Source organism: Salvelinus sp. IW2-2015, unplaced genomic scaffold, assembly GCF_002910315.2.
Source record: "Salvelinus sp. IW2-2015 unplaced genomic scaffold, ASM291031v2 Un_scaffold1497, whole genome shotgun sequence".
Taxonomy (NCBI): Eukaryota; Metazoa; Chordata; class Actinopteri; order Salmoniformes; family Salmonidae; genus Salvelinus; species Salvelinus sp. IW2-2015.
The window spans coordinates 52,759-79,634 of record NW_019942945.1 but is presented as its reverse complement, the minus strand read 5'-3'; the positions used below and the strand labels follow the sequence as shown (position 1 = coordinate 79,634).

Genomic DNA, 26,876 nt, shown 5'->3' with positions numbered 1-26,876 from the left:
ACAAGACAACGGAGACATCTCTTCACCAATTTCTCTCTTTCTTTCTCTCTCTAGTAACCAAGCTGACAGTGGCAGTGTTGAGGGTGGTTGGTGCCACTGTTGAGGCCAGCGTTGAGTATAGACAGAAAGTCCTTTCTTGTTTCACCAACGTCACAGAGAGAGAGAAAAGGAGGAGACATCATCTATGACATACACTACACCACAAAACCAGAGACAAGATCGCCCCTGGAGGGTGGAGAGAGAGACGAGAGAGAGAAAGCGTTATTACAAGAGATAAGACCAGTTCTTAGAATTCGGCTGATTTCTCAACCGTCTGTGGATTCTTGCTGATGTAGCTAGCTGTGGTGTTGATAGCTGTCGTGCTGCTAAAGCTAGCTGTCGTGCCGCTAAAGCTAGCTGTCGTGCCGCTAAAGCTAGCTTGTCGTGCGTTAAAGCTAGCTGTTCGTCCGCTAAAGCTAGCTGTCGTGCCGCTAAAGGCTAGCTGATCGTGCCGCTAAAGCTAGCTGTCGTGCCGCTAAAGCTAGCTGTCGTGCCGCTAAAGCTAGCTGTCGTGTCGCTAAAGCTAGCTGTCATGTCGCTAAAGCTAGCTGCTTATGTGACTGGGATCTTGCTGGTGTCTTAGAAGTGTTGTGTGACTCTGTCTTCTCAGGGAGATGTCTCATTGATGTCTCACTGTCCAGATGTCTCACGGATGCCTTTAAGCAGGTATCCTCAGCAGCAATAAATAGCGAAATCCGATGTATGGAGTCGTAGGAGTCTGTGTTGTTAGATGTGGTATGGAGGTACATGGTGCAGGAACCAGGGTGTACTAAGTAGTTGTGGTCAGGTGGAACTCTACTCTTCTACTCGTTGGGGATGCTCTGCAGGTAGGAGAGGATGTGCTGGATCTTGACCAGGCGTTCGCGCAGCGTGGTCATGGAAAGCACCGACAGCTGGTAGCGAGGGTCGATGGGCAGCACGGCCAGCAGCCACCAGCAGCAAGCCGGACCGTTGGGTGTCGCCTGGAAGAGAGGAGTAGAGGAAAGGAAAAAAATCACTGACCAGAAACATATCATCACTCACCCAAAACAATGGGTAGACAATGGACAGACAATGTGATTGGATAGGTTTAAACACTATCGTCATGACCTTGCCATCTGAAAGACTAGGTGGAATAATTGCCATATTGGCTACTCCAATCCAATCATTTCAGATCTATAAGGAACTTGAGAGTAGAGGCTAGCGAGTCAGCCGCAGTTCAGTACATGCCTTACATCAGACAGATATAATGGAGACACTTTAGATTTACAAGATGTAGTAACACATTTAGAGAGTCGGTATCTTAAATAGGCTGTTCTTATAATTGAGCCAAGAATCTCAGAAAGTGACTGATGTGGTGAATTAGCGTCCATCTTAAGCAGCTTGAACCTAATCTGCCATTTATTGGATGTTGCTGTGTCAGAGTTACATGTTGGTTATTATAAACTGGGTGGTTCGAGCCCTGAATGCTGATTGGTTGAAAGACGTGGTATATTAGACCATATACCACAGGTATGACAAAACATTTCTTCATAGAAACACACACACACGCGCAGTGGAAATGTAATCTATTCTTTACTATGGTTCATCCCCAGACACTCATCATTAATCCTAGTATCTCCATATATAGCCAGGGTCCAGCCACACATTATCCCAATTATATAACTGTACCATTCCAAATGTTCCATGAAAAATGCTGTGCCTCCAATGGATATTGCGCGTCCAATTGTATATCTGTGTGTGTCTGTGACGTAAGTGTAGAGGATAAGGGGTTGACACCTTCCTCCAGAGGATTAGTTAAGAATTACCCACAATGATCTATTCTAGATCAGTGGAGAAAGCATAGAAATAGATTCTGTTTCTATGGGAGCGACACTCCACACCATTCTCTAACACGGCATTAACGGAGCTACTTCCTGTTTGTAAACCTGGGTCGTATTCATTTAAGAACCAAAATGGAAGAAAGCCTGAAACAGGGAGGGGACTAACTGAACTTGTCCAATTAAGAAACGATCATGTTCATACTCTTTTGCAAAACATTTTGCTACAGTGAGCCCTAATGAATGATCCTGAAAAAGGAGAGGGGGGAAAAAACACTATATGATGGGATGTGGTTTGTGTCTTAGCTCACCTGTATGTCAGTTTAAACCTGGACACACACACACACACACCACACACACAACACACACACACACAATGTACGGTTTGTGTCTTAGCTCTTACCTGGATGTCGGGCTCTCTCTCGGGCATGGCCCCGAAGTGCTGAAGGATCTGGTTGCGGAAGCGGTTCTTGAGGTTCTGGAACCAGGTGCGCGCTTGTTCGTAAACGGCGTCGTGGAGCTGCTGCAGCTGTGTCAGCTCCTCGTCGTCGCTCACCTGTCAATCAATCAATTGATTTTAACCATACAAGAGGGACGTTAGGTTTGAAAGCACAGATTGCAGTGTAGGATTCACCAAAACACACTACCATAATCAGATAGACGGCCTCTACAATTTCGTTTTTACAGGAGGCCTTCAAATAATGAAATGAAAAGTGGATTATTCAAATTAAAATATTAGGCTAATTCAAGCTGTGCTAAACTTGTAAGCGGGTGTGAGTGGGACTTATTATCAAGGTATTCACACCTATGGAAAATGGATTTCAATATCATTTTCTCTCCATTTGTGTTTTTTTACTGTATAATAGAGGATTATTTTGTGATCCTTTCTTTACAAATAAAAATATAACCAAATATATGGCCAATTTTTTCTTCTTATCCGAACCAATATTTTCAGATAAGAGAACATGGGTTCTTACCCTGGTATCCTCCAGGTACTTGATGTCGGCGATGCAGTACCCGTCCTTCATCCCACGGGTCAGCACCCGGAACCTCTTCCCTCCGATGGTGTCCACCACGGAACGCCCGTCCGGGAGGAAGTGGACGCTCCGGATGATCAGCATGCAGCCGTACTCCACAAATCTGAAAYGGGAATATTCAGAATTTTACATAGTTGTAATCACATAGTCATTTTAAGGTGATTTGCCAATGGTCTATATCGCTAAATTACAGTTGCATATATAATTACACTTAGCAGGCGCTTTTATACAAAGCGACTTAATCATGCCTGTATACATTTTACGTGAGGGTGGTCCCAAGAATCGAACCAACTATCCTGGCATGGCAAGTGCCACGCTCTACCAACTGAGCTAAAGAGGAGAACAAATATATTGCATATGGTCACTGCATAGTCAAATCAGACAGTAATTCGTAGTATTGTGAAAAAAAGTGTTGGCTCACTGTAAGCAGTCGATTGCAGTGATTTGTCAATGGCCTATTTTGTTTAAGTGAACTTACACAGGGCCGTTGCATAGTCAAGTCAAACGTCAGCATTCAACTCATTTGAGAGAAGGTATCTTGAAACACATAAATATTAGCGTATAGCTTAAATCTCCTTAAATATTTTGAATCGTCAATTTCCATCAGGAGGATGCTTCAAAGTTAAATTTGATTTTATATATTCAGTCAAAATCCTATTAGCTACTATTTTCATAATTCCGCAGGCCCCGCCCCCTCCCTCTCTCTCTCTCGCCTTTTAACTAGTTCTCCAGGGTGAGGTGACAGAAGGTGACGCATTAGTGCGCAGCAGAACGGTGTGTGTGTGTGCGCGCGCATTTGAGTGAGTGTTTACGTGCCAATGTGCGCGCACGCTTGCCTACGTCAGCAGGTGCTTGTATCGGACGCCACCGCGCCACTGTTCCTACCCTTTCTGAGCGTCGTTGATGCACATCCCAAAYTGGCGCGTGCCGGTCTCCATGCAGCGGCGGATCATGAGGCGGTAGCGAGGTTCGAAGACGTGCAGGGGGCAAGGCACGGTCGGGTAGGCCATGGTGCACACAAAGATGGGGACATTCTTCATCAGGCTGCGGAGAGAGAGAGAGAGAGTTAGATGATGCTGAGACACTCGAGCATCTCTCACAAGTTAAAGTGATTCAAAGGTGACATGTGCGTTCCAAAGACGAAGTAAAAGTCTATATCAATAGAATTCCATCTAACAGTCAGTGCTAACATTAGGTGAACCTGTCTGCTGTGTGTGTTTTGCATGATCTCTGCTGTATTAAAAACATTTTTAAGTAGGAAAACCAGGGAGAAAGAGAGAAAAGGGTTCAGAGAGAAGCCAGAAGAGGGTTCAGAGAGAAGCCAGAAGCCATAGCAATACAATTACCAGAATGGACATTCTAGGTGAATTCTATGTAAGGAGCACAACTCACTCTGCGAGCTCTTSGGTCTCCTCCAGGTGAGTCTTCTGCCGTTCCGACTGCTCCTCAGACAGGTACTGCTTTATCACTTGGTCCAGCACACTGGTGACTGTGTACTTCCTGGCTGCTAGGTACTGGGAGGGGGGGGGTGAGAGAGCAAGAGAAGGAAGGAAGGAAGGAAGATTAAGGTTAAGCTTTCTTTTTGAGGACATGCCCTTTAAGAAGAGGTCTTCCCCAAGTTAATTGTCTTAGGCACTGTCCCAAATGGCACCATGTTCCCTATTTAGTGCACTACTTTTGACCAGAGCCAATCAAAAGTAGTGCACTATATAGGGAATAGGACGCCATTTGAGATGTAACCCTTAGCGAAACCAAGGACTCCCTTCCAGTTCTAAGAAAAGCAGGCGCTGAGTCGTGGTTGGTGGTGGTCTCCTCTGACCTCTTTGAGGCTCTCCTTGCAGAGGGGGCACTGGGGTGTGTGGTCCAGACAGCGCTCCAGGCAGTTCTTACAGAAGGTGTGACCGCACGGCGTGGTCACCGGTTCGTAGAACAATCTAATGCAGAGGGAACACTCCAGGTCGTTGGGGTCCAGTAGGTCCCTGGGTACGACTCTGTGAGCTCGCGCTGAGGCTCCCTGGCTCGACGCACCACAGGCCCCTACAGAGGAAGCCACAGGAGGACGTCAAGCACTTCACACACCCAAGTACGCATACAAACACAGACACAGCAAAGGTACCTGGCAATGGCTAATGGGACCGTTGCTAATTGATACTGTGGCGACTCCGATTTATAATCCAATTTAAAACAATATATAGAGCCAGCACTCAAGCTAAACCAGGGTTCCCCAACAGGCGGCCAGCAGGGTGAATTTGGCCCGTGGGTGGTTTTATTTCGCCCCCAAAGTTATCTGATCATATACAAATGGAAGCAAGGTTTGAAATAATTATGTTTCAGTCAAACATTATATCTGTTCGGGCTTCTTGAGGTCAATTTGCAGTCTAGAGATTATTAGCAATTATGTTCCGGCCCCCAGACCATCCGCTAAAGGAGAAAACTAGTTGATGATCCCTGAGTTTAACTAATCCCTTTCTAATTACGACATACTAGCAGCGGTCTTGATTCCCACCTCCTTGTTTCTTATGCTTGCTCCCGTGGCTGTAGACGACGTGGGGTCCGCCCTCGGAGGCCGACAGCTTCCTCTTCAGCAGCACGCTTTTCCCCTGGTCCCCCAGCTGGGGTGCGGAGCAGACACGTTTAAGACCCTCATCCAAGCTGCCCAGACCCAGGCCCGGCCCGTGGGCTCGCATCGAGTGATCGCGGCTGAGGCCCGAACGCTCCAGGCTCCCGGAGCGACCCGGCTTCTGGACGGAAAGAGAGGAGGGGGAAGAGAAGTGTGAGAAAGAGAGAGAGTTAAAAAAGTTAAAAGGAGTGATAGACATTGTTGATGCATTTGAAATGAACAAACACCAAACAAATATCAAAACATAATTGACTTTGGAAACTTTTAAGGCCACCCTAGTGATTCAGGGCTGTATCAAGCACACCAGTTAGCGTACCTCGTGTTGTGCGACGGGGCTGGCGTGTGCCAAGGAAGTGCGGGCCTGGACTTGGTGCAGGGCAGGGTGTTTGGCTTTGGCCTGATGCTGTTGGGCTCTGGCCTGGGCGTCCGCTACCACAACTTTACTACGCAGGTGAGGCGATGTGCTCTGCGCCGTCTCCCTCAGGCCCACCTTCACGTTCTCGCCGTCCGGAGACAGCAGGTCGCACAGTATCTGTGGTACACATTGCGTTAGCCATCGGAGCAGTGCAACTGGATAGATRAATCAGACAAAAATGGAGGAATAGGAGCCCAGATCACAAGGAACTTGTAACACGATATCATGACAGATTCACATGAACAGTGTATAAAGAAAATCCCCAAAATAGTGGATTAGAAGCCAAGTTCGAGAAGAAGGTAATAGTACAATAATAATATAACAAAGTAACACAGCATCCTGACTGAGTCACACTAACACTACACAGTACAGAGCAGGGGACATAAGACGTGAGGCAAGGGCCATTCTCTTTCTAGGAATGCCCTCTCCAGTCCGACAGAGATGTAGTTAGGGGCTAAGTTTAAGGTCTTGAAGCAGTAGGGGGGGGGGGAGCTAGGCTATGCCAAGCATGTGTCCCCCGACTAGACCGCAATGCAGTAAATTGGCTGGCCAAGACTGGGAGTGACCACTGGCACCAACGTGGGTTTAGACGTAGAAAAACKTACTTGTCCAGACAATGTGGAAATGTGCCGTTTGGCTTCACAATAACAAGATTGACGTCAAAAACAAAAAAAAAAGTTTCAATCTGCAGTCGGGTTCACTTGTCGAACATAAATGTGTGTCGGTTGTTGCACCCGCTCTGTCACTCTACCTCCACCCAATCCCTCTCGTCCTATATATGTATCACTGTTATTCTCCTCCTCTTCTGTGTTTCACCTTTCTTTCGCTCTCTCAGTCCATCACATGTTATTAGATGCTGACGAACCCGCCGGGCCCCGTTCCAATCGCTTTAAATCCATCTAATCCTCATCCATTCCCCCGTTACTCCCGGAACGGCCAACTTTTGTATCTGCTAACCTGGGGCCCATCCAGGATCACAAGATGGGGAATTTGTGTTTACGTCGGCATTTAAAAGGAGATGTATTAAGCCCAATTTTTGTAGCACCTTATGATATAGGCTACTCACCGTGTTAGAGGAGTTCAAGAAAACACAAAACACACCTTCGCTCAGGCACACAGGCACAAACATTCCACAGACAATCCCACATAGCTCTTGTCAATCAAACCTCGAGAGCAGGTTGCAGACGGTACCCTTCCTGAGCAGAGAGAGAAGCCATTCGCATTCGACAACTCAACCAAACAAAGCTCTTCCTCAAGAGTGAAACAACAAGAACGCAAAGCCACACGATCAACGACACGATCAAAGTAACACTGGCCTACTTCCTGTCACTCCGCCAGAGTACTACCCTGRCGTTTCACATAGCCTCGGAAAACCCTGTCGGCGATTGAGATCGGACAACGGTCCACAGTGTCTCTGGCTTACATAACAGTACTTCATCTCAGTCCCAAATTACACCCTATTCCCTACATAGCGCACGACGTAGGTCTCTGGTCAAACGTCATGTCCTATACAGGGAATAGGGTGCCATTTGGGATGAAGATTTTGTCTAATGCGGTTTGTGTCATTACAGGAGGGGAGATTCACGAGGGCCGACTCACTTGAAAGTAAACGTATGTCATTTGGTTACAGAAACTGCATGAAACACAGCCTTCGGTCAAAGCTTCAAAAACATGGGAGTCTAAGTCGGGATGTGGCGTTGAGGGAGGAAGGAAAATATTTTTTACACTTTATTTTAACTGAGACACTATGTTAATTAGTGAATATAGCATAATTGATTACTACCCGAGACTTCCTTCTTCGTCATGGCGCTTCAATTGTAACAAATAACGTAAAGTCCCAACTGTTACCAAGTACTTTTATAGCACGTACCAAATAGATATGTGGTAATAGGAAAATAAAGTGTAACCAAAAAGAGTAGCAAAGCGATGGATAGGCCTAACTATGCCCATTCGTTTTCAACAGGGTGTCAACAAAAACAAGAAACACGCTTTACTGCGCTCTGAACTTCAACTAAGTCTGACAGGTGATTCATCACGGAAGCAAAACTCACAGTGCATCATAGTCACTGCATTTTCCGTCACCCGCAAAAACAGACGCTTTTCTCTATAAATAATGTGATTTTGTTATTAAGCCGCTGTCAGCCCGATATGTTCCATCTCTCACGCAAGCGCCTAAGGGCTTGATTCCATTAGGCCGATGCTAAGGATAATAACCTAGCTAGCCGATGTGAGGCTATCAGCAAAGGAAGGCACACAGTGGTCCTTTTCATGGATGGTAAGCAAATCTGTACCGGGAAACGCATGGCTTAAGTAAGACAAAAGGGGGTACTCAGAGAGCAACTGGCTTCTTATGAAACGGACTATGGCGCTAAGGGGTCAAACGCTCCTAGCAAACTCTTCACAAAGCAAACTCTTCACAAAGAAAAGAAAGACATTGAGAAGATACAATATCTCCTTTCACTCATGGCAAGTCCCAAAGCTTCCAGGAAGAGTAAGGGGACTTAACCATCATTGCCAAAGCAAATGAGTTCAACAACAACATCACTCTCCCTCCCAACTCCTTCTCTCACCATTTCCACCTCTCGTTTTGCCAGGGTGAAGTCCTCGTCCAGGGCCAGACAGTGGAGGAAAACCTGCAGCGAGTCGTCCACCTGGCCCATGTCCTGGAGCACCTTGGCCTTCAAGTAGAAACCCTGGGAGAGAGAGAGAGGGACGGGGACGGGGACGGGGACGGGATTATAAAGAGTGTAAGACTTCCAGTGGAGACTCTGGGAGATAGGTTTATGTCGCTGCATTTCACTGGAGAGATAGCTCGTATTGAACGACAGTCAGAGGGTGAACCGCTAGAGAAAATGAGAGAGAGAGAGAGAGAGAAGACGAGAGGAGAGAGAGAGCGAGAGAGAAGAGAGAGAGAGAGAGAGAGAGAGAGAGAGAGAGAGAGGAGAGAGAGAGAGAGAGAGACGAGAGAGAGATGAGCGAGAAGAGAGAGAGAGAGAGAGAGAGAGAATTTGGTATTTTACTAGGCATCCATTAGCTGTTGTAAAAGCAGCAGCTACTCTTCCTTGGTCCACACAAAACACTAAACATGACATAATACAGAACATTATAGACAAGAACAGCTTAAGCGACAGAACTACATCAATTAAAAAAAACATATTTTAAAAAGGCACAATTATCAATCACCCAACTATCCAGGTCAAATAGGGGAGAGGCTTTGTTTCCGTGAGGTGTTGCTTTATCTGTTTTTTTTAAACCAGGTTTGCTGTTCACTTGAGCAATATGAGATGGAACGGAGTTCCWTGCAATAATGGGGTTCAATATAATAACTAGGTCTTTCCTTGCAGCACTCGACCACACGACTGGACAATGATCAAGATAAGATAAAACTAGAGCCTGCAGGACTTGCTTTTTTGAAATGTGGTGTCAAAAAAGCAGAGCATCTCTTTATTATGGACAGACCTCTCCCCATCTTTACAACCATTAAATCTATAGGTTTTGACCATGACAGTTCACAATCTAAGGTAGCACCAAGTAACTTAGTCTCCTCAACTTGTTCAACAGTCACACCATTCATTACCAGATTCAGCTGAGGTCTAGAACTTAGAGAATGATTTGTACCAAATACAATGCTCTTACTTTTAGAGATGTTCAGGTCCAGTTTATTACTTGCCACCCATTCCAAAACTGACTGCAACTCTTTGTTAAAGGTTTCAGTGACTTCGTTAGCTGTGGTTGCTGTTGCGTATATGGTTGAATCATCAGCACACATGGACACACAGGCTTTGTTTAATGCCAGTGGCAGGTCATTGGTAAAAATAGAAAAGAGTAGAGGGCCTAGAGAGCTGCMCTGCGGTACACCACACTTTACATATTTGACATTAGAGAAGCTTCCATTAAAGAAAACCCTTTGAGTTCTATTAGACAGATAGCTCTGAATCCATGATATGGCAGAGGTTGAAAAGCCATAACGCATCAGTTTGGTCAATAATATCAAAGGCCGCACTGAAATCTAACAGTACAGSTCCCACAATCKTCTTATTATCAATTTCTTTCAACCAGTCATCAGTCAATTGTGTGAGTGCAGTACATGTTGAGTACCCTTCTCTATAAGCATGCTGAAAGTCTGTTGTTAATTTGTTTAGAAAGAAAAAAACATTGTATTTGTTCAATTTCTTCCAACAGATTGCTAAGCGTTGTGCTGCTGCCATGTCGTGCTAAGAGTTGTGCAGCTACCATGTTGTGCTGCTGTCATGTTGCTACCATGTTGTTGTCATGTTGTGTTAGTCGCTCTGGATAAGAGCGTCTGCTAAATGACTTAAATGTAAATGTAAATGTGTTGCTACCATGCTGTGTTGTCATGGCCTGCTGCCATGCTATGTTGTCGTCTTAGGTCTCTCTTTATGTAGTGTTGCCTCTCTTGCCGTGATATGTGTTTTGTCCTATATTTTTTATTTTATTTGTTTTTAATCCCAGCCCCCATCCCCGCAGGAGGCCTTTTGCCTTTTGGTAGGCCATCATTGTAAATAAGAATTTGTTCTTAACTGACTTGCCTAGTTTAATAAAGRTTAAATAAATAAATAAAATAAATGAATTATTAAGTAAAGAGCTGACAGCATAGAACCAGTAAAGGCCGCTTGGGTAGCAGAATTACTCCAGGCCAGAGGACAAATATTTTCCTCTAGGCTCATATTAAAGATATGACAGATAGGAGTGGCTATAGAGTCAGCTACCATCCTAAGTAGCTTTCAATCTAAGTTGTCAATGGCAGGAGGTTTGTCATTATTGATCGATAACAATCATTTTCCCACCTCTCCCACACTAACTTTACAAATTCGAACTTACAATGCTTTTCTTTCATTATTAGTTTTTTTTTATGCATGAATACGATGGCTCACTGTTCATTGTTGGCATTTCCTGCCTAAGTGTGCCCACTTTACCAATGAAGTAATCATTCAAATAATTGGCAACATCAAATGGTTTTGTGAGGAATAAGCCATCTGATTCAATAAAAGATGGGGTTGAATTTGTCTTTCTGCCCATAATTTCATTTAAAGTAATCCAATGTTTTTTCCCATCATTCTTTATATCATTGATCTTGGCTTCATAATACAGTTTCTTGTTTATGTTGAGTTTAGTCACATAATTTCTCAATTTGCAGTAAGTCAGATGTTTGGCCAGACTTGTTAGCCACTTCTTTTGCGCCATCTCTTTCAACCATTACAGTTTTTCAATACCTCATCATTCCATGGAGCCTTAACAGTTCTAACAGTCAGTTTCTTAACAGGTGCACATTTATCAATAATTGGAAGAAGCAATTTCATAAATCCATCAAGTGCCGTGTCTGGATGCTCCTTATTAATCACATCAGACCTACAAATATGTTTAACATCATCCACATAAGAGTCACAGCAAAATATTTTGTATGATCTCTTATACACTATTTTAGGCCCAGCTTTTGTAACGTTGGCTTTCCTGGATATAGCCACTATATTGTGATCACTGCATCCAATGGGTACGGATAAGGCTTTAGAAACAAAGTTTTACAGTATTAGTAAAAATGTGATCGATACATGTGGATGATCTTGTCCCTGTAGTGTTTGTAAACACCCTGATTAACAACCTGAACCAGATTACAGGCACTGGTTACAGTGAGAAGCTTCCTCTTGAGCAGACAGCTTGATGAAAACCAGTCAATATTCAGGTCCCCAAGAAAGTAGACCTCTTTGTTTACATCACATACCCTATCAAGTATTTCACACATATTATTTAGATACTGACTGTTAGAACTTGGTGGCCTACAGCAAGAAAAGGCTTTTGATGTGCCAAGTGAACCTGCAACCACAACACTTCAATAACACTTGACATAAGATCTTCTCTAAGCATTACAGGGATATGGCTCTGAATATATAGAGCAATACTTCCCCCATAAGTGTCTCTTCTATAGATGTTATATCCTTGTATTGCTACTGCTGTATCATCAAATGAAGTATCTAAGTGAGTCTCAGAAATGGCTAATATAGGAATGCTGTCTGATGTTAGCAAGTTATTGATTTCMTKAACCTTATTTCTAAGGCTACATATATTAATATGGGCTATTTTCATCCCTTTCCTGGGTAGCTTATCAGAGATARWMWWAWWATGRAAGAGAGCAAACAAAACAAGAGAATAAATATATACATTCAGCACTCCATTRATCAATTGGTGTGTGTGTGCTGAGGGGTTGAAGCTGCAAACCCATARGCTTGGCTCTCTCATCCCTTCCAGGCTTCTGGGAGGGAGGGTGGACAATGAGCCTGTCATAGCAGATGTAAGCAATTTCCTCACGTGCTCTGGCAGCTTTCATGGCTGGGATAATGTTATGAATTTTATGAATAATGACTAAATGATGTATACATTTAACGTAGAACTATAACTAACAGAATTCTACCCTGTCGCTGTATGATTGTATGAAATTTATTAGAATCATACATCTATTAACATTTAACATTTAACATTAACATTTCTGGACACTCTATAAATCTGATGTGTGTAGTTTAAGTCAGAATTAGAACAAGGATTATTTGTTCCTTTTTAGTATGTAAGCAGGGTGCAAGTGTGAGACGATGTATGAGATAAGAGGAGCTATCGACAGACAAGCTGTACTACTGTGTTCCTTWCAGGACATTCTGTCCCCACCCAGGGAGGGGAGAGACMTTGGGCTTGTAGTAGATTGTATAACAGGTGGCAGACAATGTATGAGTAGGGGAAGACTTGTGAACTATATTGTCATTGTCTCKGAGAGGAGGAGGGACATTTATGACGAAATGTGAGGTATATARACCAATGTACAGGAAATKATTAGCAGAGCTCTCGTAAATAAACATTCGGACTATTGTAGACTGGCCTCTGTCTGTTTCATTTCAATAAGAACCTTACAAAATCACTGTATATCTCCACACTATGAGGATGGAATAATACTGTGAAATTATGAAAATTATGATATTGCCCTTTGAGAGTARGAGCTGTTTGAAAAGACCACCTGAAATTTCAGACTTGGTGGGATGGAGTTTTGGCCTGCCTGGTGACATCACCAGRTKGTAAATTAGTTAATAGACYTATAAGAAAGGAGAGTTCCAAACCTCTCTGCAAATAACAGCTAGTTTTCAGAATTTCCCCTCCCCACTCAGACCACTCCCAGTCTTAGCAAAATTCTTGCTTGTGAAATTGCTGCTAATTATCYATTTTTTATTATTTTTGACMATTGTAATTGAAAACAGTGACAGTAATGCTCTTAATTTTTAACCCAGAAATTATTTGGTATTAAGATAAAAACATCTGCATTGGACCATTAAAATAGCTCAAGGTACAGTGAAAGGAAAGTGTGACCAAATGTGTAAAAAAACAAATGCACAACTCCCAAATGAGAGGCTCTGAACCCTCCATCAAAAAAGTTATGTATAGGAAAAACAAATCAACATTTGATAACAGATTTTTTTTTTAAAGGTATTGAAGGTTATACAGTAATATTATATTATTTATCAAGACTTAAAAATAAAATTAGAGGAGATAGTGAACAATGCTGTTTCTAGCGATAAGACATCCTAAAATATATCCTACCGGTTCGTATTCAGGATGGCCCTGCTAACACGTTTAGACTTACTAACACCTGACTGAGCCTCTAATCAGCCTCCACTTTCCCTCCATGACGCATCACACGGTGTCGTAAAGCGTAGAGGATATAACCGGAGCTATAGGCTTCTAGTTTCCTGTTTAAAAGTGCCACAGGGTGCCTGGTAAGTACTAAGGATAATGATAGTGCTGGGGAGCAGACAAGTGAATGAAGTAGGCCTCAGCAAACTTAAAACCTCCGATAACAACATTTCTTTTAATTTCCTAAATATTTKTTTTTTCTCCACTTGTGCCTACTGAACTCAACACACAGTTTGCCCCATTGGTCCAGTAACCTACCTCTGCAGAGTGGGTGGAGCTAAGACAGAGTTCAGCGTCCTCCAGGGCCAATCGGTACTGCTGGAGCCCGGTGTAGGCCTTGACACGTGACCACCGCACTGCCTCATCCCCAGGATCTGGGAAAAAAGGAGGGAAGGATAAAGGAGGAGAGCAGAGACAAATAATTTGATTWAAAAAATTGAAAAGTTTTACATTTCAGACAAAGCACAATTTCAAAATATTTTTTGATCTGTCACCGAAGATGACCATAACTCTAGGGCGAAATATCCGTGTCATGAGAAAAGCATACATTCAACATAATAGCAAATTATGACGGAATGAAAGCTTAGGCTACATGCATAGAAGGATTCCATGTCAAACACATGACATGAAGACCCATAGACATTAAAACCAGTAGATAGTGATAGCACATTCAACGTTTTGGAAATGTCCGATTAAACCTGACTGTCGTAGCATTCATTTGGTGATTTGTCATTCTCAAAGATTACATTACAAAACAAGTATGTAGGTCAATTATATGTTCTACATACTTTGTGTGGGTTTAGTCATTTACGTTTACACTGAAAGCGTTTCCACATCCCGAAGAGTGTTTTCTAAAAAAAAATATATATATATTTTTTTTTTAAATATACTGTTTATATATAAATAAATAATTGTACTTTTTGTTGTTGTTGTTGTTGTTGTTGTGTGGCAGCTAAATGAATAGAGGGAAAACACTGTAGACCAGGTTAAGCTTCCCAGCTTTCAGCTGAGGTCATAGACTAGGGCTATTTGGTCTTCTATGATGAATGTTCAAAATCATGTGCGTCGCTGGCAAGATAAAGAGACACACTGTGGCCTCTGTGATTCTGAGCCTGCGGCTAGAGGTGACATGTCTACAAAACGCACAAGGGTTGCATCTCCATAGTTCAAAGTGGCTTCCTCTCCCGGTCTCCTTTCCTTCACCCACACTGTCTCCTGTCCAGCATGACCCCTGGATAGGAGACACTGTCTGGTTTGCTTTAACCTAACATGTCTTTGTAGATCAGTACAGATGAAGGACAAGGTCGAGAAAACTAAGCCCCTTTAGACTATTGAGATGCACCCCGGTGGGTTTTCCGTTGTATGGGGAAAAAGACAGATAATGAGATCGTGTGATTCACTTCACTAGATGGGGGATTACTCCATATTAGCTTATGTGCTTCAGGCTTGGCTCGCTCCCCAAGTCTCAGACAGATACAGTGATGTCATAGCGGTGGCACCTCTAGTCTGGTTCTTGCCGCTCTGTGGCGGTGACCGACTGTGCCACCAGCGTTGGCACTGCAACTGTGACACAAGTCTGGGCCCCAAAACCAAAGTCACCTCAGCGAAGTCCTTAGCTGACCCAAAATGCCACACTGGCTATGGGCTCTTACATTTGCTACCGTGTCTCACAGTTGCCAACATTTCCACATGAAACAATGTTGAAAGATAAGGGCATAACTTYCCACCTCTACACCAAACAATGTTTTTTTGCACTCATTTAGACTCAAATCTAAGAAAGTAGCTTTAGGCTACAGTTATATGAAATAAGTGCTCATATATTTATTATTGGGCAATATATAATTTGTAACCCCTTCATTAATAAGTGAGATCAGTTTAATGTCAAGAGAGAGGGGAGCCTGTGCAGTTTGATGAGTCATCTTCAGTGACAGAGGGGCAAAGGTCTTGGAGGTGACCTTATAATATGGCTGAGGCTATGAATAGGGAGTTTTTGCACCCCGCCCCTGCCTCTCTGGAAACGTATTTCTCAAATCCAAAGATGCGAATCCCGTTCTGCACGTGTTATTTTACACACACATTCGCGGTTCTCTCTTTACTTACCCTCTTCTGAACCCTCAACCAATTTGATCGACATGGTGATGTAGGCTGTCTCTGCCTAATATTTCTGGACAGCTGCGATTTGAACAAACTTTCCRAAAAWATATATGAAGGCTACATTACAACCTTCTCATTCTGTTGTAATGGATATTAGCGTAGCACAGGCAAGACGCAGTCTACACATTGCACTGGGGAAAAACATTTAGCGTTATGTGTGATGGTGTAATCTTTATAGTTATGCTGCCATATAGCCAGCGGCCTGCTTCCTGTTTAGCCAATGTGTGTAATGACTGCCTGTCTGTGTCTTGCTTGTTTGATATGCGGTGCAGGCTCTAGCTTCTGTTGTGCTTATGTCTACAATAGTATATAGTGTTTTTTTGTTGTTATTTTTTTACAGTCAAAGAACTATGTTTATTCAAACTATTTTGTGTACAAGCGGCAGCGGAGTGACGGAGTGACTGAGCAGTAGCTGAAAGGAGGTAGGCTAGCGGATCTTGCATGGGCAGAAATCTTCGTATTTTTAGCAATGGCAAGTCAGGTWMTAGAAAATCCAGAACACCCCCTTTTTAAATGTATAAACATACACCAGTTTAACATGGCTTAGAACGGATGACTTTATTACTCTTTAGCATTTACTTTTTTTATATATACAAATAAATGTCTTCTGAAGAAACAGCTTCTGCATATTTTGKTCTAATTGTGAGGTCAACAACATTACAAGAGATTGTTAGACACATTTTTTTCTCAACGTTCTCGCTCTTATCGTTCAGTAAGTATTTACATGACGCGCTAGGGCTACATTTAGCATGTTATTGTGCAAAGCATACTACTCGATGTAATAACACGCATCTACAGTACATAGGTGCCATTAGAATTCCTGAGTAGGCCTTCACATTACGGAGAGCATTGCCTTGGTTAGTATCTGTAACTGTTGACCTGATCGATTTCAGACTTATTTTCCAGGAATAAATTGCTTTCCGAGAAGCTGAACCATCAAACAAGGCCTATGGCTGTCAAGGTGAGATTTTGAGGTTGGTTCGGTTCAGGTTCGATTGTTACAAAATAATAAAGTTTTTTTCATTTTGGTTTCAATTATTATTTTTTACATTAAATGCACTATGCATTATGTTGGTTGAATGCTGTAACAACACAGAATAAAAATGAAAAGTCCCATGATGTTAGTGACTGCCCATTACTGGTTATCAATTATTAACCATCATTTACTCACATTACTTTAATAAAATATTTAAGTTGTTGTGTATATTGATTTTGTTTCATTTGATGACTTTATTATTTAATTCAAGTCTTCATTTCATTCATACCTCGCGAAGCAACTGGTCTCTATCCCTCTCGATAGCGCATTCTTCTGTCTTCTCTCGTGTCTGCCCCCACACTAACCTAACATAGCAGGCCTAAAAGGATGCGTTTACACAGGCAGCCCAATTCTGATCTTTTTTCCACTAATTGGTCTTTTGACCAATCACATCAGATCTTTTCACATTGAGAGCTTTTTAAGAGCTGCTCTGATTGGTCAAAATAACAATTAGCAAAAGAAAATATCAGAATTGGGCTGCCTGTGTTAATGCAGCTGAAGAAACAATGGCTGGACAAGTGGGCGAGCAATGGATTATGGTCATTTGTTCTTAATTATGATGTTTTCTGCACTAAACTATGTCAAATAATGGCCTGGTGTAGACTACAACTCCCTACTGGACCTACATCGCACAGTTTGGGCTTGATGTGATTTCTCTAAAGAAACAGCACTGAGCTCACAGAAGAAAATAAAATAAAATATGGAATTCAGATCATTTAACAGATGTCGGTCAATAAGTTGTTTAAAAACCGAAAAATAAGCGAAATGTTGGTTAACCGCTCAGTATTACCCATAGGAGACAGAATGACAAGTTTCAGGAATCTCTTTGGTATTTATTTTTTAAGTATTACTAATTGTATGTCTGGTGTCATTAAAACCTCATCTAATAATTGAAGGAATCTAGACACAGCCTACAGCAATAACTATAGACTTCCGTGTTGTCACTTTTTATTGCCTTTGCAATATTTGCATTGACACTCTCTCTGTATTTTGACTTTTTAGTGTCTTATGTACCAGTAGACTTGGCAACACACAGGTATACACCCGTTTGTTACGTAAAAATGCCATCACGTGAACTGCACTGCCATGCCTTGATTGGGCAGCACATTTAGCCTTTTTTTGTGTCTTTTTCGGACTTTGAGAAGGGACCAAACGTTATAACATTAATGTTTGTCAAACCCATCCCCCGCTACTTAGTTACAAAACGTTCCACTGTGTCACGACCTGCCTTATGAAACTCGCTGCTTGTGCGCATGCCCATTTTAAGAAATGTCGTAACAGGGTGGCACGAGGGTTACATCAGTGGCACAAAGGCTGCGTTCACGCAGGCAGCCCAATTCTGATGTTTTCCACTAATTGGTCGTTTGACCAACCACATCAGATATTTTTCAGATCTAATCGGTCAAAAGATAAATTTGTGRAAAAAATATCAGAATTGGGCTTCCTGTAAACGCTGCCAAAAAAGCTACAGTCAAACACATGTCAAAATTGGTCAGTGGAACTCCCCTTCCCTACTCTTTGATAATAAATACCAGAAACAGTAACAGGGAATGACTAAAATAACACTCTGTTTTCATGCTTTGACAGATATCCTAAATGTCTCATCATAGCATACAAAACAAGGATGGGAAGTGGTATCCACAAGCCTTTCCTGCCCCCACTCACCAGATTCAATCATATCTGTCGCTAGTGATACGGCCTCCTCGAAATGTTTCCTTCTAGACAGGTCTTCAATTTCACTAATAGCTCTAGACCTTTTCAGCTCCTCGGGAAACCACTTTTCCAAAAGTCCGAATAGAATCACATTCGTTTTAAGCTCCGTCGGCCTGTCTCCTACCTCGCTACACAGCTTGCATTTGGAGAGCAGCTGGTGTTGTAAACATCTTTTACAGTACGAATGTCCACAGCCGATAGTCACGGGCTCGCTTAGAAATCTATGACAATTCGGGCAGTCAAAAACATCCTCCTCCCCGGCGTTATCCAAAATATGTAGCGTTCGTTCCGAAGGCGCCTCATCCTTTCCCAGCTTTCTCTTGAAGTTGCGCAGAATACAATCCACTAAAGTGCTCATCTGCTCCGGCCCTACAGAACCATATCTCAAGGCCATCGAGTAAACATCGATGGCTTCTTTGAGACGGTTTTCTGATGCCAGTGCATCGGCTTTTTGTAAAATAAGTGTGTGGTGGTCTACATTGTCCTGCTCCTCGTCCCAGTCGTATTCTGGTTCGATGAAGAATCCTTTTCTTTCTTCGACGTCGTCCTCTCTTTCGGGGTGTTGGACCGACATTGTAGGCTAGATGGTCGGCATACAATGTATGCCGGTTATTATAAACGTATTTAAAAAATGTGTTTAGCCATAGCTGTAACCTACAATGTGTCTCTAGTTTATGTGCCAGTAGAGACTTGGCAACATACAGGTGTACACCCGTTTGTTACATAAAAATGCGATCACGTGAACGGAATCACAGTTCCTTGATTGGCCAGCGAGACTCGATTACAAAACCTGAGTTTAGAAGTTTCATAACTACGAAAAGCATCTGACGAAAAGTGCGCAGACTCAGAGTGTATCACATTGAAATATTTTTTTTTCATTGAAATATAAAAAGAGGCGCGAACAGCTTTTTTCGCTGTGCCATCACTAAATAATACAGTGGCGTCATTTCAGATAAACCTAGGGAATGGCAAAGTAGGGTGTGGTGGGGGGGGGGGGGTGATTGCAAAGCCTCCACTGAGTTTTTGGTAAGTCGACGCTCATTTAGGCAAACTGCATTTCTACACCATTTAAAAACTTTAAAATGGTATGTGGAGAACAGCAAAAACAAACAAAAATGGACAAGCCATTAATTATCACCTCAATATAACGTTTAAAGGTCTGTGGGCGGTGTGTAAAAGGTTAGCTACTCAACCTCAACATAAATTGACTCATTTACTTGTGGAATGTCGCATACAGTGCGCCAAGAAATAGATGCGTAATACGCGCTATCAAATAACAACAAGGCCGACTTCAAATATCAATGTGAAAGTAACCGATGCATAAAACAGTTGACAGGGAAGGCAAACTATGCCAGATAAATTCTACACATGCATTGAAATAAAACGCATACATTAAAGGACTTAAGCCTACTTAGGCCTACAATCGACAGGGACGCACGAAGACAAACAAACTCGACCAAATAATGACAAAAATCACGAAAGGAAAATCTACACATGCCTTTTTAAACGGAGCTAAGGCCTCGCCCATGATTCAACTGAATGGACAGTGCCTCGGTACATGTAGGCATAGTGGAGCTCGTTGGTTTGGTGCTGAATGGACAGCGTCTATGTTAAGTTGCCGGTTAATAGTATTATTTCGTTTATGGGCCGTTAGACATTTTTGGGGCACAGTTAGGTAGCCTACAATGAGTATATGAAAATCATACCTCGCACGCAGATATTTAGAAATGGTATGTAGGATATATTGTAAATTGGCACTCCTCATGAAAAAGGTTGCTATCCCCCTGCTATAGGCTTTATGAAGCCAACGTTGCGGAACGCCAAAACAGTGTAGCCTACTAAGACAGTGTCTCTGCGCTTCCCACCGACATTGTCTCTTGCGCATCCCGCTCATTTCTGCATTTGCCCGTCTGCCTTATTCGCCAGGGAAGGAGAAAAACATTCTGCGAACATTGAAGCAATGTATCAACAAGGTGGCCCTGAGAATATTGAAACATCATATCAATGAATGAGGCTGTTTGGAGAAAATTTTAAAATGTAGTAGCTCAACAAAGGCAGTTCCGAGAACATTGATTGTAAGATAGTAGCCAACTAGGGGGTCGGCTCGCACATTTTTTCTTCCCTGGCCAACTTGTCTAGTAGTTGCACTATCTGAGTGCTCATTATTATATATATTTTTAAACATCCCTACATCCACCCTATAGCTAAATATTTAGATAATATTTCATTACGTTTTGCCAGCAGGATTGATTTGTAAGAATAACTCATTTTAATTGAGGAAGATGGACAAGCAAGACTGATAAAGTGAGAGGTGGAAATTCGTTAGACCAGAGGCAGATAGGGATTAGGGATGCAGGCAGAGGATGATGTTGAATTAGGTCTACAGCAAGCAACAACAAAAAGTTAGCCTGACTAAGTAATCATTCATGATTTGCATTATCATTTAGGCCTATCATTCTGACAATGCTCATTTGTTATAGCCTACTAAATGTTATCGTCTATAACCCAAAACCAGGACAGGTATTTTGGGGAAATGCTCTAAATAGCTATTTGTTCAGTTGTGTTTATTTTCATACCAATACATGAAACCAAAATTGTGCTAGCCAAATGGGCGAATAAATGAAAATATATACTGAACAAAAATATAAACGCAACATGTAACAATTTCAATGATTTTACTGAGTTACAGTTAAGGAAATCAGTCAAATGAAATAAATTCATTAGGCCCTAATCTATGGATTTCACATGACTGGTCAGGGGTGCAGCCATGGGTGGGCCTCGGAGGGCATAGGCCCACCCACTTGGGAGCCAGGTCCACCCACTGGGGAGTCAGGCCCAGCCAATCAGAATGAGTTTTTCTCCACAAAAGGGCTTTATTACAGACAGAAATACTCCTCACTTTCATCAGCTGTCCGGGTGGCTGGTCTCAGACGATCCCGCAGGTGAAGAAGCCAGATATGGAGGTCCTGGGTTGGCCATTAGCCTACTTAGCTGCTTCTCTATGTCTATTCTTTCTGCCCATCTCCATCAGTTTTAAGATGTTATTTAGCCGTAATGGCAAGCTGGGGTGTGCAGACAGTAATGGGTTTTCTGTTGTTATTACATTTGTTTATTTATTGGAGTGAAGTGGGTACTTATCTTTTCMTTTCGCCTGTAAGAACATGCAGTAACAAAGTAACGCCAAACCGATTCAGATTGATTACAAAAGCGTAAGAGGGGTTATGTCACTTGCAGAAAGATTGGAGGTTTGCTGAATGCTGATACAAGACTAAATCCCAGACTAAATGTCTGTCCCTTTCCCAGAATATTTAGACTATAGCACAGCAATAGGCTGTCTATAAAATGTCATTCTGTCAATGAATCAACAAGGATATGTTAGTCATGCATCCGGGATCTGATATGACTTCAAAGGAATCTTATGACGTTTAATCACTCTCATACTGTAATTCCATTGTAAACAAAGCACACTAGCATAATTGCCCCTTTAATGTAGCACATTACATGAACACATTGAATATAAATTACATAGTTAAAATTTTTGTTGACTAGTCAARCAGCTGCTTGGTAAATGCATCAGTATTTATGCTCCAGTAGTTAAGAATAGGCTATGTATGTCTAAATCGGAGATCAAAACCCMCATTTTKTTTTCTTGAGCGGATGGTTAGGGGGCCAGAACATAGTACAAATAATTTGTAGACTGCAAATTGACCACAAGAAGCCCAACAATATATAATGTTTGAATTAAACATAATAATCTCAAACCTTGCTTACATTTGTATACGATCACATATATGTGTGGGAATCACTTGGAGCTCATTTGCTGGTGTTTTTACAGTCTTATGTCCAACAATTTGCTCAGAAAAGTTGGGGGGCCAAATAAAACCACACCAGTTGGGGACCCTGGTCTAAATGAAGTACATTGCACATGGAAAACTAAATTCCTTTGCTGAAACCTTCAGAATTCCTCAGAAGTATCTACAGAAAGATTCTGGGCCTTTCAAAAAGCTTTGAATAAATTGGGCATGGTGGGCACTGCCCAATTGGCCCATATACAGTGAATTCGGAAAGTATTAAGACCCCTTCACTTTTTCCACATTTTAATACATTACAGCCTTATTCTGAAATTGATTAAATTGTTTTCCCCCCTCATCAATCTCCAGACAATACCCCATAATGACAAAGCAAAACAGGTTTTTAGAAATGTTTGCAAATGTATTTTAAATTAAAAAAACAAATATCACATTTACATAAGTATTCAAACCTTTTACTCAGTACTTTGTTGAAGCACCTTTGGCAGCGATTACAGCATAGAGTCTTCTTGGGTATGACGCTACAAGCTTGGCACACCTTTATGTGGGGAGTTTCTCCCATTCTTGTCAGCAGATCCTCTCAAGCTTTGTCAGGTTGGATGAGGAGCGTCGAGGAGCGTATTTTCAGGTCTCTCCAGAGATGTTTGATCGGTTTCAAGTCCAGGCTCTGGCTGGGCCACTCAAGGACATTCAGAGACTTGTCCCGAAGCCACTCCTGCATTGACCCCAGTCTGAGGTCCTGAGCACTCTAGAGCAGGTTTTCATCAAGGATCTCTTGTTCCTCTTTCCCTCAATCCTGACTAGTCTCCCAGTCCCTGAAAAACATCCCCACAACATGATGCTGCCACCACCATGCTTCAACGTAGGGAGGGTATTGGCCAGGTGATGAGCAGTGCCTGGTTTCCTCCAGACTTTTTGCTTGGCATTCAGGCCAAAGAGTTCAATCTTGGTTTCATCAGACCAGAGAACCTTGTTTCTCATGGTCTGAGAGTCCTTTAGTTGCCTTTTGGCAAACTCCAAGAGGCCTGTCATGTGTCTTTTACTGAGGAGTGGCTTCCGTCTGGCCACTCTACCATAAAGGCCTGATTGGTGGAGTGCTGCAGAGATGGTTGTCCTTCTGGAAGGTTCTCCCATCTCCACAGAGGAACTGTGACAGAGGGACCATCGGGTTCTTGGTCACCTCCCGGACCAAGGCCCTTTTCCCCCGATTGCTCAGTTTGGCCTGGCGGATAGCTATAGGAAGAGTCTTTGCGGTTCCAAACTTCTTCCATTTAAGAATGATAGAGGCCACCGTGTTCTTGGGGACCTTCAGTCATTTTTGGTACCCTTCCCCAGATCTGTGCCTCGACGCAATCCTGACTCTGAGCTCGATTGACAATTCCTTCAACCTCATGGCTTGGTTTTTGCTCTGACATGCACCCTCAACTGTGGCACCATTATATAGACAGGTGTGTGCCTTTCCAAATCATGTCCAATCAATTGAATTTACCAGTGGACTCCAATCAAGTGGTAGAAACATCTCAATGATGATCAATGTAAACAGGATGCACCGGAGCTCAATTTCGAGTCTCAYAGCAAAGGGTCTGAATACTTATGTAAATAAGTTATTTCAGTTTTTTATTTTTAATACATTTTCAGAAATGTATCTTAAATAGTCCTCCTCCTCACACTTAACCTGCTCTTGACCCCACCCCCAACCCCACCCCCCCTTCGAGGTCTGACTCTACCGACAGCTACGTTATTGAGGAAAACTTTACTTTCTATGCCTGTGATATGTGGTTGTCCCACTTAGCTATCTTAAGATAAATGCACTAACTGTAAACCGGTCTGGATAAGAGTGAAAAAATGTGCATGAAAACGATTCGTCTCTTGTTGAACAATAACAAAGTCTTTATTGAAGAATCACCACTCTTGACCAATCCCCGACGTAGGGGCGTATTCTTCGGCTCCGAACTTCGGCTTGCCTCTAGAAAAAGAAAACAAAAATTGTGTGCCTGAACAGCTGAAAAAACTCTCACCAAAAACATCACAAAATCTTGCCATAATATATGCACAAACTCTTCCGAACTGTTTCGGCTGAGAAGCATGTGGACCGCTTTTGTGGAGCAAGATACCTGCCAAAAGGTTGAACGTACGTATCGTTAGGATCGTAAGAAAATCCATACGCACATTTTTAGTATAGTAAGAAAAGCCATGTGTGAAATATGAACTTAAACGTGAAATTTCATCTGTGAAGATGCAAACACCAGGCTACGATTATGGACTAACATTTTAGGCCTGGACAAATCGTGTTGCAATTCTGACATGCAATAATACCTTTCAGAGTTTTGGCAGTTTCATCTCACCAACAAAAAAACGTACACCAAACAGCCTGTAGAGAGTGCTACCCAAACAAGCGCAACATAGTATAACACCGGAAAGAGCTGTCCTGCACGTTTTCAAGTTAAAAGTCTCCATTGTCTGTTACTCCTCAGTTGAGTTTACTTCACATTTAGGTTTCTAATGTAATGGATTTGTTTGCCACCGCAAGTCTAGATAGCACTAGCTGTATTGTGCCTACAACAGTGAAGTTTCAGTCCTCTAGATATATCTCTACAGCATGGGCATATCTCTGGGTGACGTGACCATCCCCATGCATGCACCTTATCAACTTATGACTATTTCAATATTGTATCATCCCATTCTCTGGGCTCTGTCTTTAATCATAACCAGTAGTATATACCAGGAATAATGAGTCATAACCAGTACTCTACCAGGGATAATGAATCATAACCGGTAGTCTCTACCAGGAATAATTAATCATAACCAGTAGTATCTACCAGGAATAATAAATCATAACCAGTAGTATATACCAGGAATAATGAATCATAACCAGTAGTCTCTACCAGGAATAATGAATCATAACCAGTAGTATCTACCAGGAATAATGAATCATAACCAGTAGTATCTACCAGGAATAATGAATCATAACCAGTAGTCTCTACCAGGAATAATGAATCATAACCAGTAGTATCTACCAGGAATAATGATTCATAACCAGTAGTATCTACCAAGAATAATGAATCATAAACTTTAGTATCTACCAGGAATAATGAATCATAAACTTTAGTATCTACCAGGAATAATGAATCAGAATAATAATAGCTGTTTGGTGAATCTATGAATTATGTATGACAACTGGAGTCTTTGCCACTCAAATAATTTTTTCATAGAATATTTTGATATTTATTTCATCACTCCAAATCTTGCCAAAGCATATTCTGTAGGAGGGGTTAATATGAATTAAAAATAATTTGACATGATTTATATGAATCAGGTCATGAACATATGGACTTTGAAATGAACAAGGGAGAGGTTAAACGTAGGCTAAGTCTGGCATAAGCTTATTCCCACACTTCACAGTATCTCTGTTGCCGTGGTTTTAAGTAGTCTCTGTACAGGCTATTCCGTCCATCACGACACGGCTGCCAAGTCGAAGAGCTTGTGATCTCCATGCAGACCCACAGCACCATGTCTTTTGGAAAAGCACCCCTCAGCCTCAGAAGATGCCTTTTCTGGAGGAATGCCGTAATAGAGTCATTATAACCTAATGTAGGCCTATTTGCCTACTAGCCAAATAAAGTGCAGGGCATGCATTCTAAAACAAGCTCTAGACTTTTATTTTGGAAATGAAACCAAAAGGTAATTGTAGTAGGCTAAGAGTTGGAGGGTTGTTGAAGGGAGCCGGCCTTGATTGCACAAGTTCTACTTGGCAGCAGACACATTATCTCCATTTTGCCCACGCTTGTTCCACTTTTATGGTCACAATGTCCGAAAACAAACACTTTGTTTTTTGGTTGGGATCATGAAAGCGAGCGAGGGTGTGTGGCATTGTACAAAGGAGGAGGTGATCATTTAAACAGCCAATAGGTCTGTGATGTGAAGCTTTAAAAAGCTTGACATGAAGTAATTCACAGATGAGGAAGTCATTCAACTGAATTATTAACAAGGTGATATCGCCGTCTGCTGGACAATATGATTATCTCACCACATAGATGGACAGATTTACTCAATGGTTTAAATTCCAGTAGTATTTTTTTTTTTTAAGTGCAGTAATCATCAAGTGTAAAACAGATTCATGTCATAAGCGAGCTATGACATGAATCTGTTTAACGCTTGATGATGGTTTTTTCATGTAATGACATGACATCTGATCTGCACAAAGAAAATATTGTGACTGTAAACAATGTCATGATACAAATTTCTTGAACGTCTTATCTCAGGGTTCCCCAACTGCCCCCCCCCAAGTTTTCTGAGCAAAAAAATAATAATTTATATACAACTCAGCCCCCCAAAAATGTATATATATATATATATTTAACTCAGCAAAAAAAGAMACTTTTTTAGGACCCTGTCTTTCAAAGATAATTCGTAAAAATCCAAATAACTTCACAGGCTTTCATTGTCAATRGTTTAAACACTGTTTCCTATGCTTGTTCAATGAACCATAAACAATTACTGAACATGCACCTGTGAAACGGTCGTTAAGACACTAACAGCTTACAGACGGTAGGCAATTAAGGTCA

At 42.0% G+C, this 26,876-nt stretch overlaps 1 protein-coding gene across 2 annotated transcripts; it reads right to left on the bottom strand.

The window, feature by feature from the left end:
• Positions 1 to 261: 261 nt before the first annotated feature.
• Positions 262 to 19,229, bottom strand: LOC112071023 (LON peptidase N-terminal domain and RING finger protein 1). Of its 2 annotated transcripts, none has more exons than XM_024138473.2 (11): positions 18,455 to 19,229; positions 13,858 to 13,973; positions 8,481 to 8,603; positions 5,812 to 6,027; positions 5,382 to 5,616; positions 4,695 to 4,912; positions 4,268 to 4,389; positions 3,761 to 3,919; positions 2,816 to 2,978; positions 2,242 to 2,394; positions 262 to 1,001 (listed from the first exon to the last, which is right to left on the bottom strand). In XM_024138473.2, the coding sequence occupies exons 1-11, from the start codon at positions 19,074 to 19,076 to the stop codon at positions 843 to 845; spliced, it is 2,286 nt and encodes a 761-aa protein (XP_023994241.1). In that variant the 5' UTR covers positions 19,077 to 19,229; the 3' UTR covers positions 262 to 842. The 2 variants fall into 2 exon arrangements, with proteins under 2 accessions (XP_023994241.1, XP_023994242.1); XM_024138474.2 differs by having other exon boundaries at positions 5,382 to 5,613.
• Between the last annotated feature and the right edge of the window lie 7,647 nt (positions 19,230 to 26,876).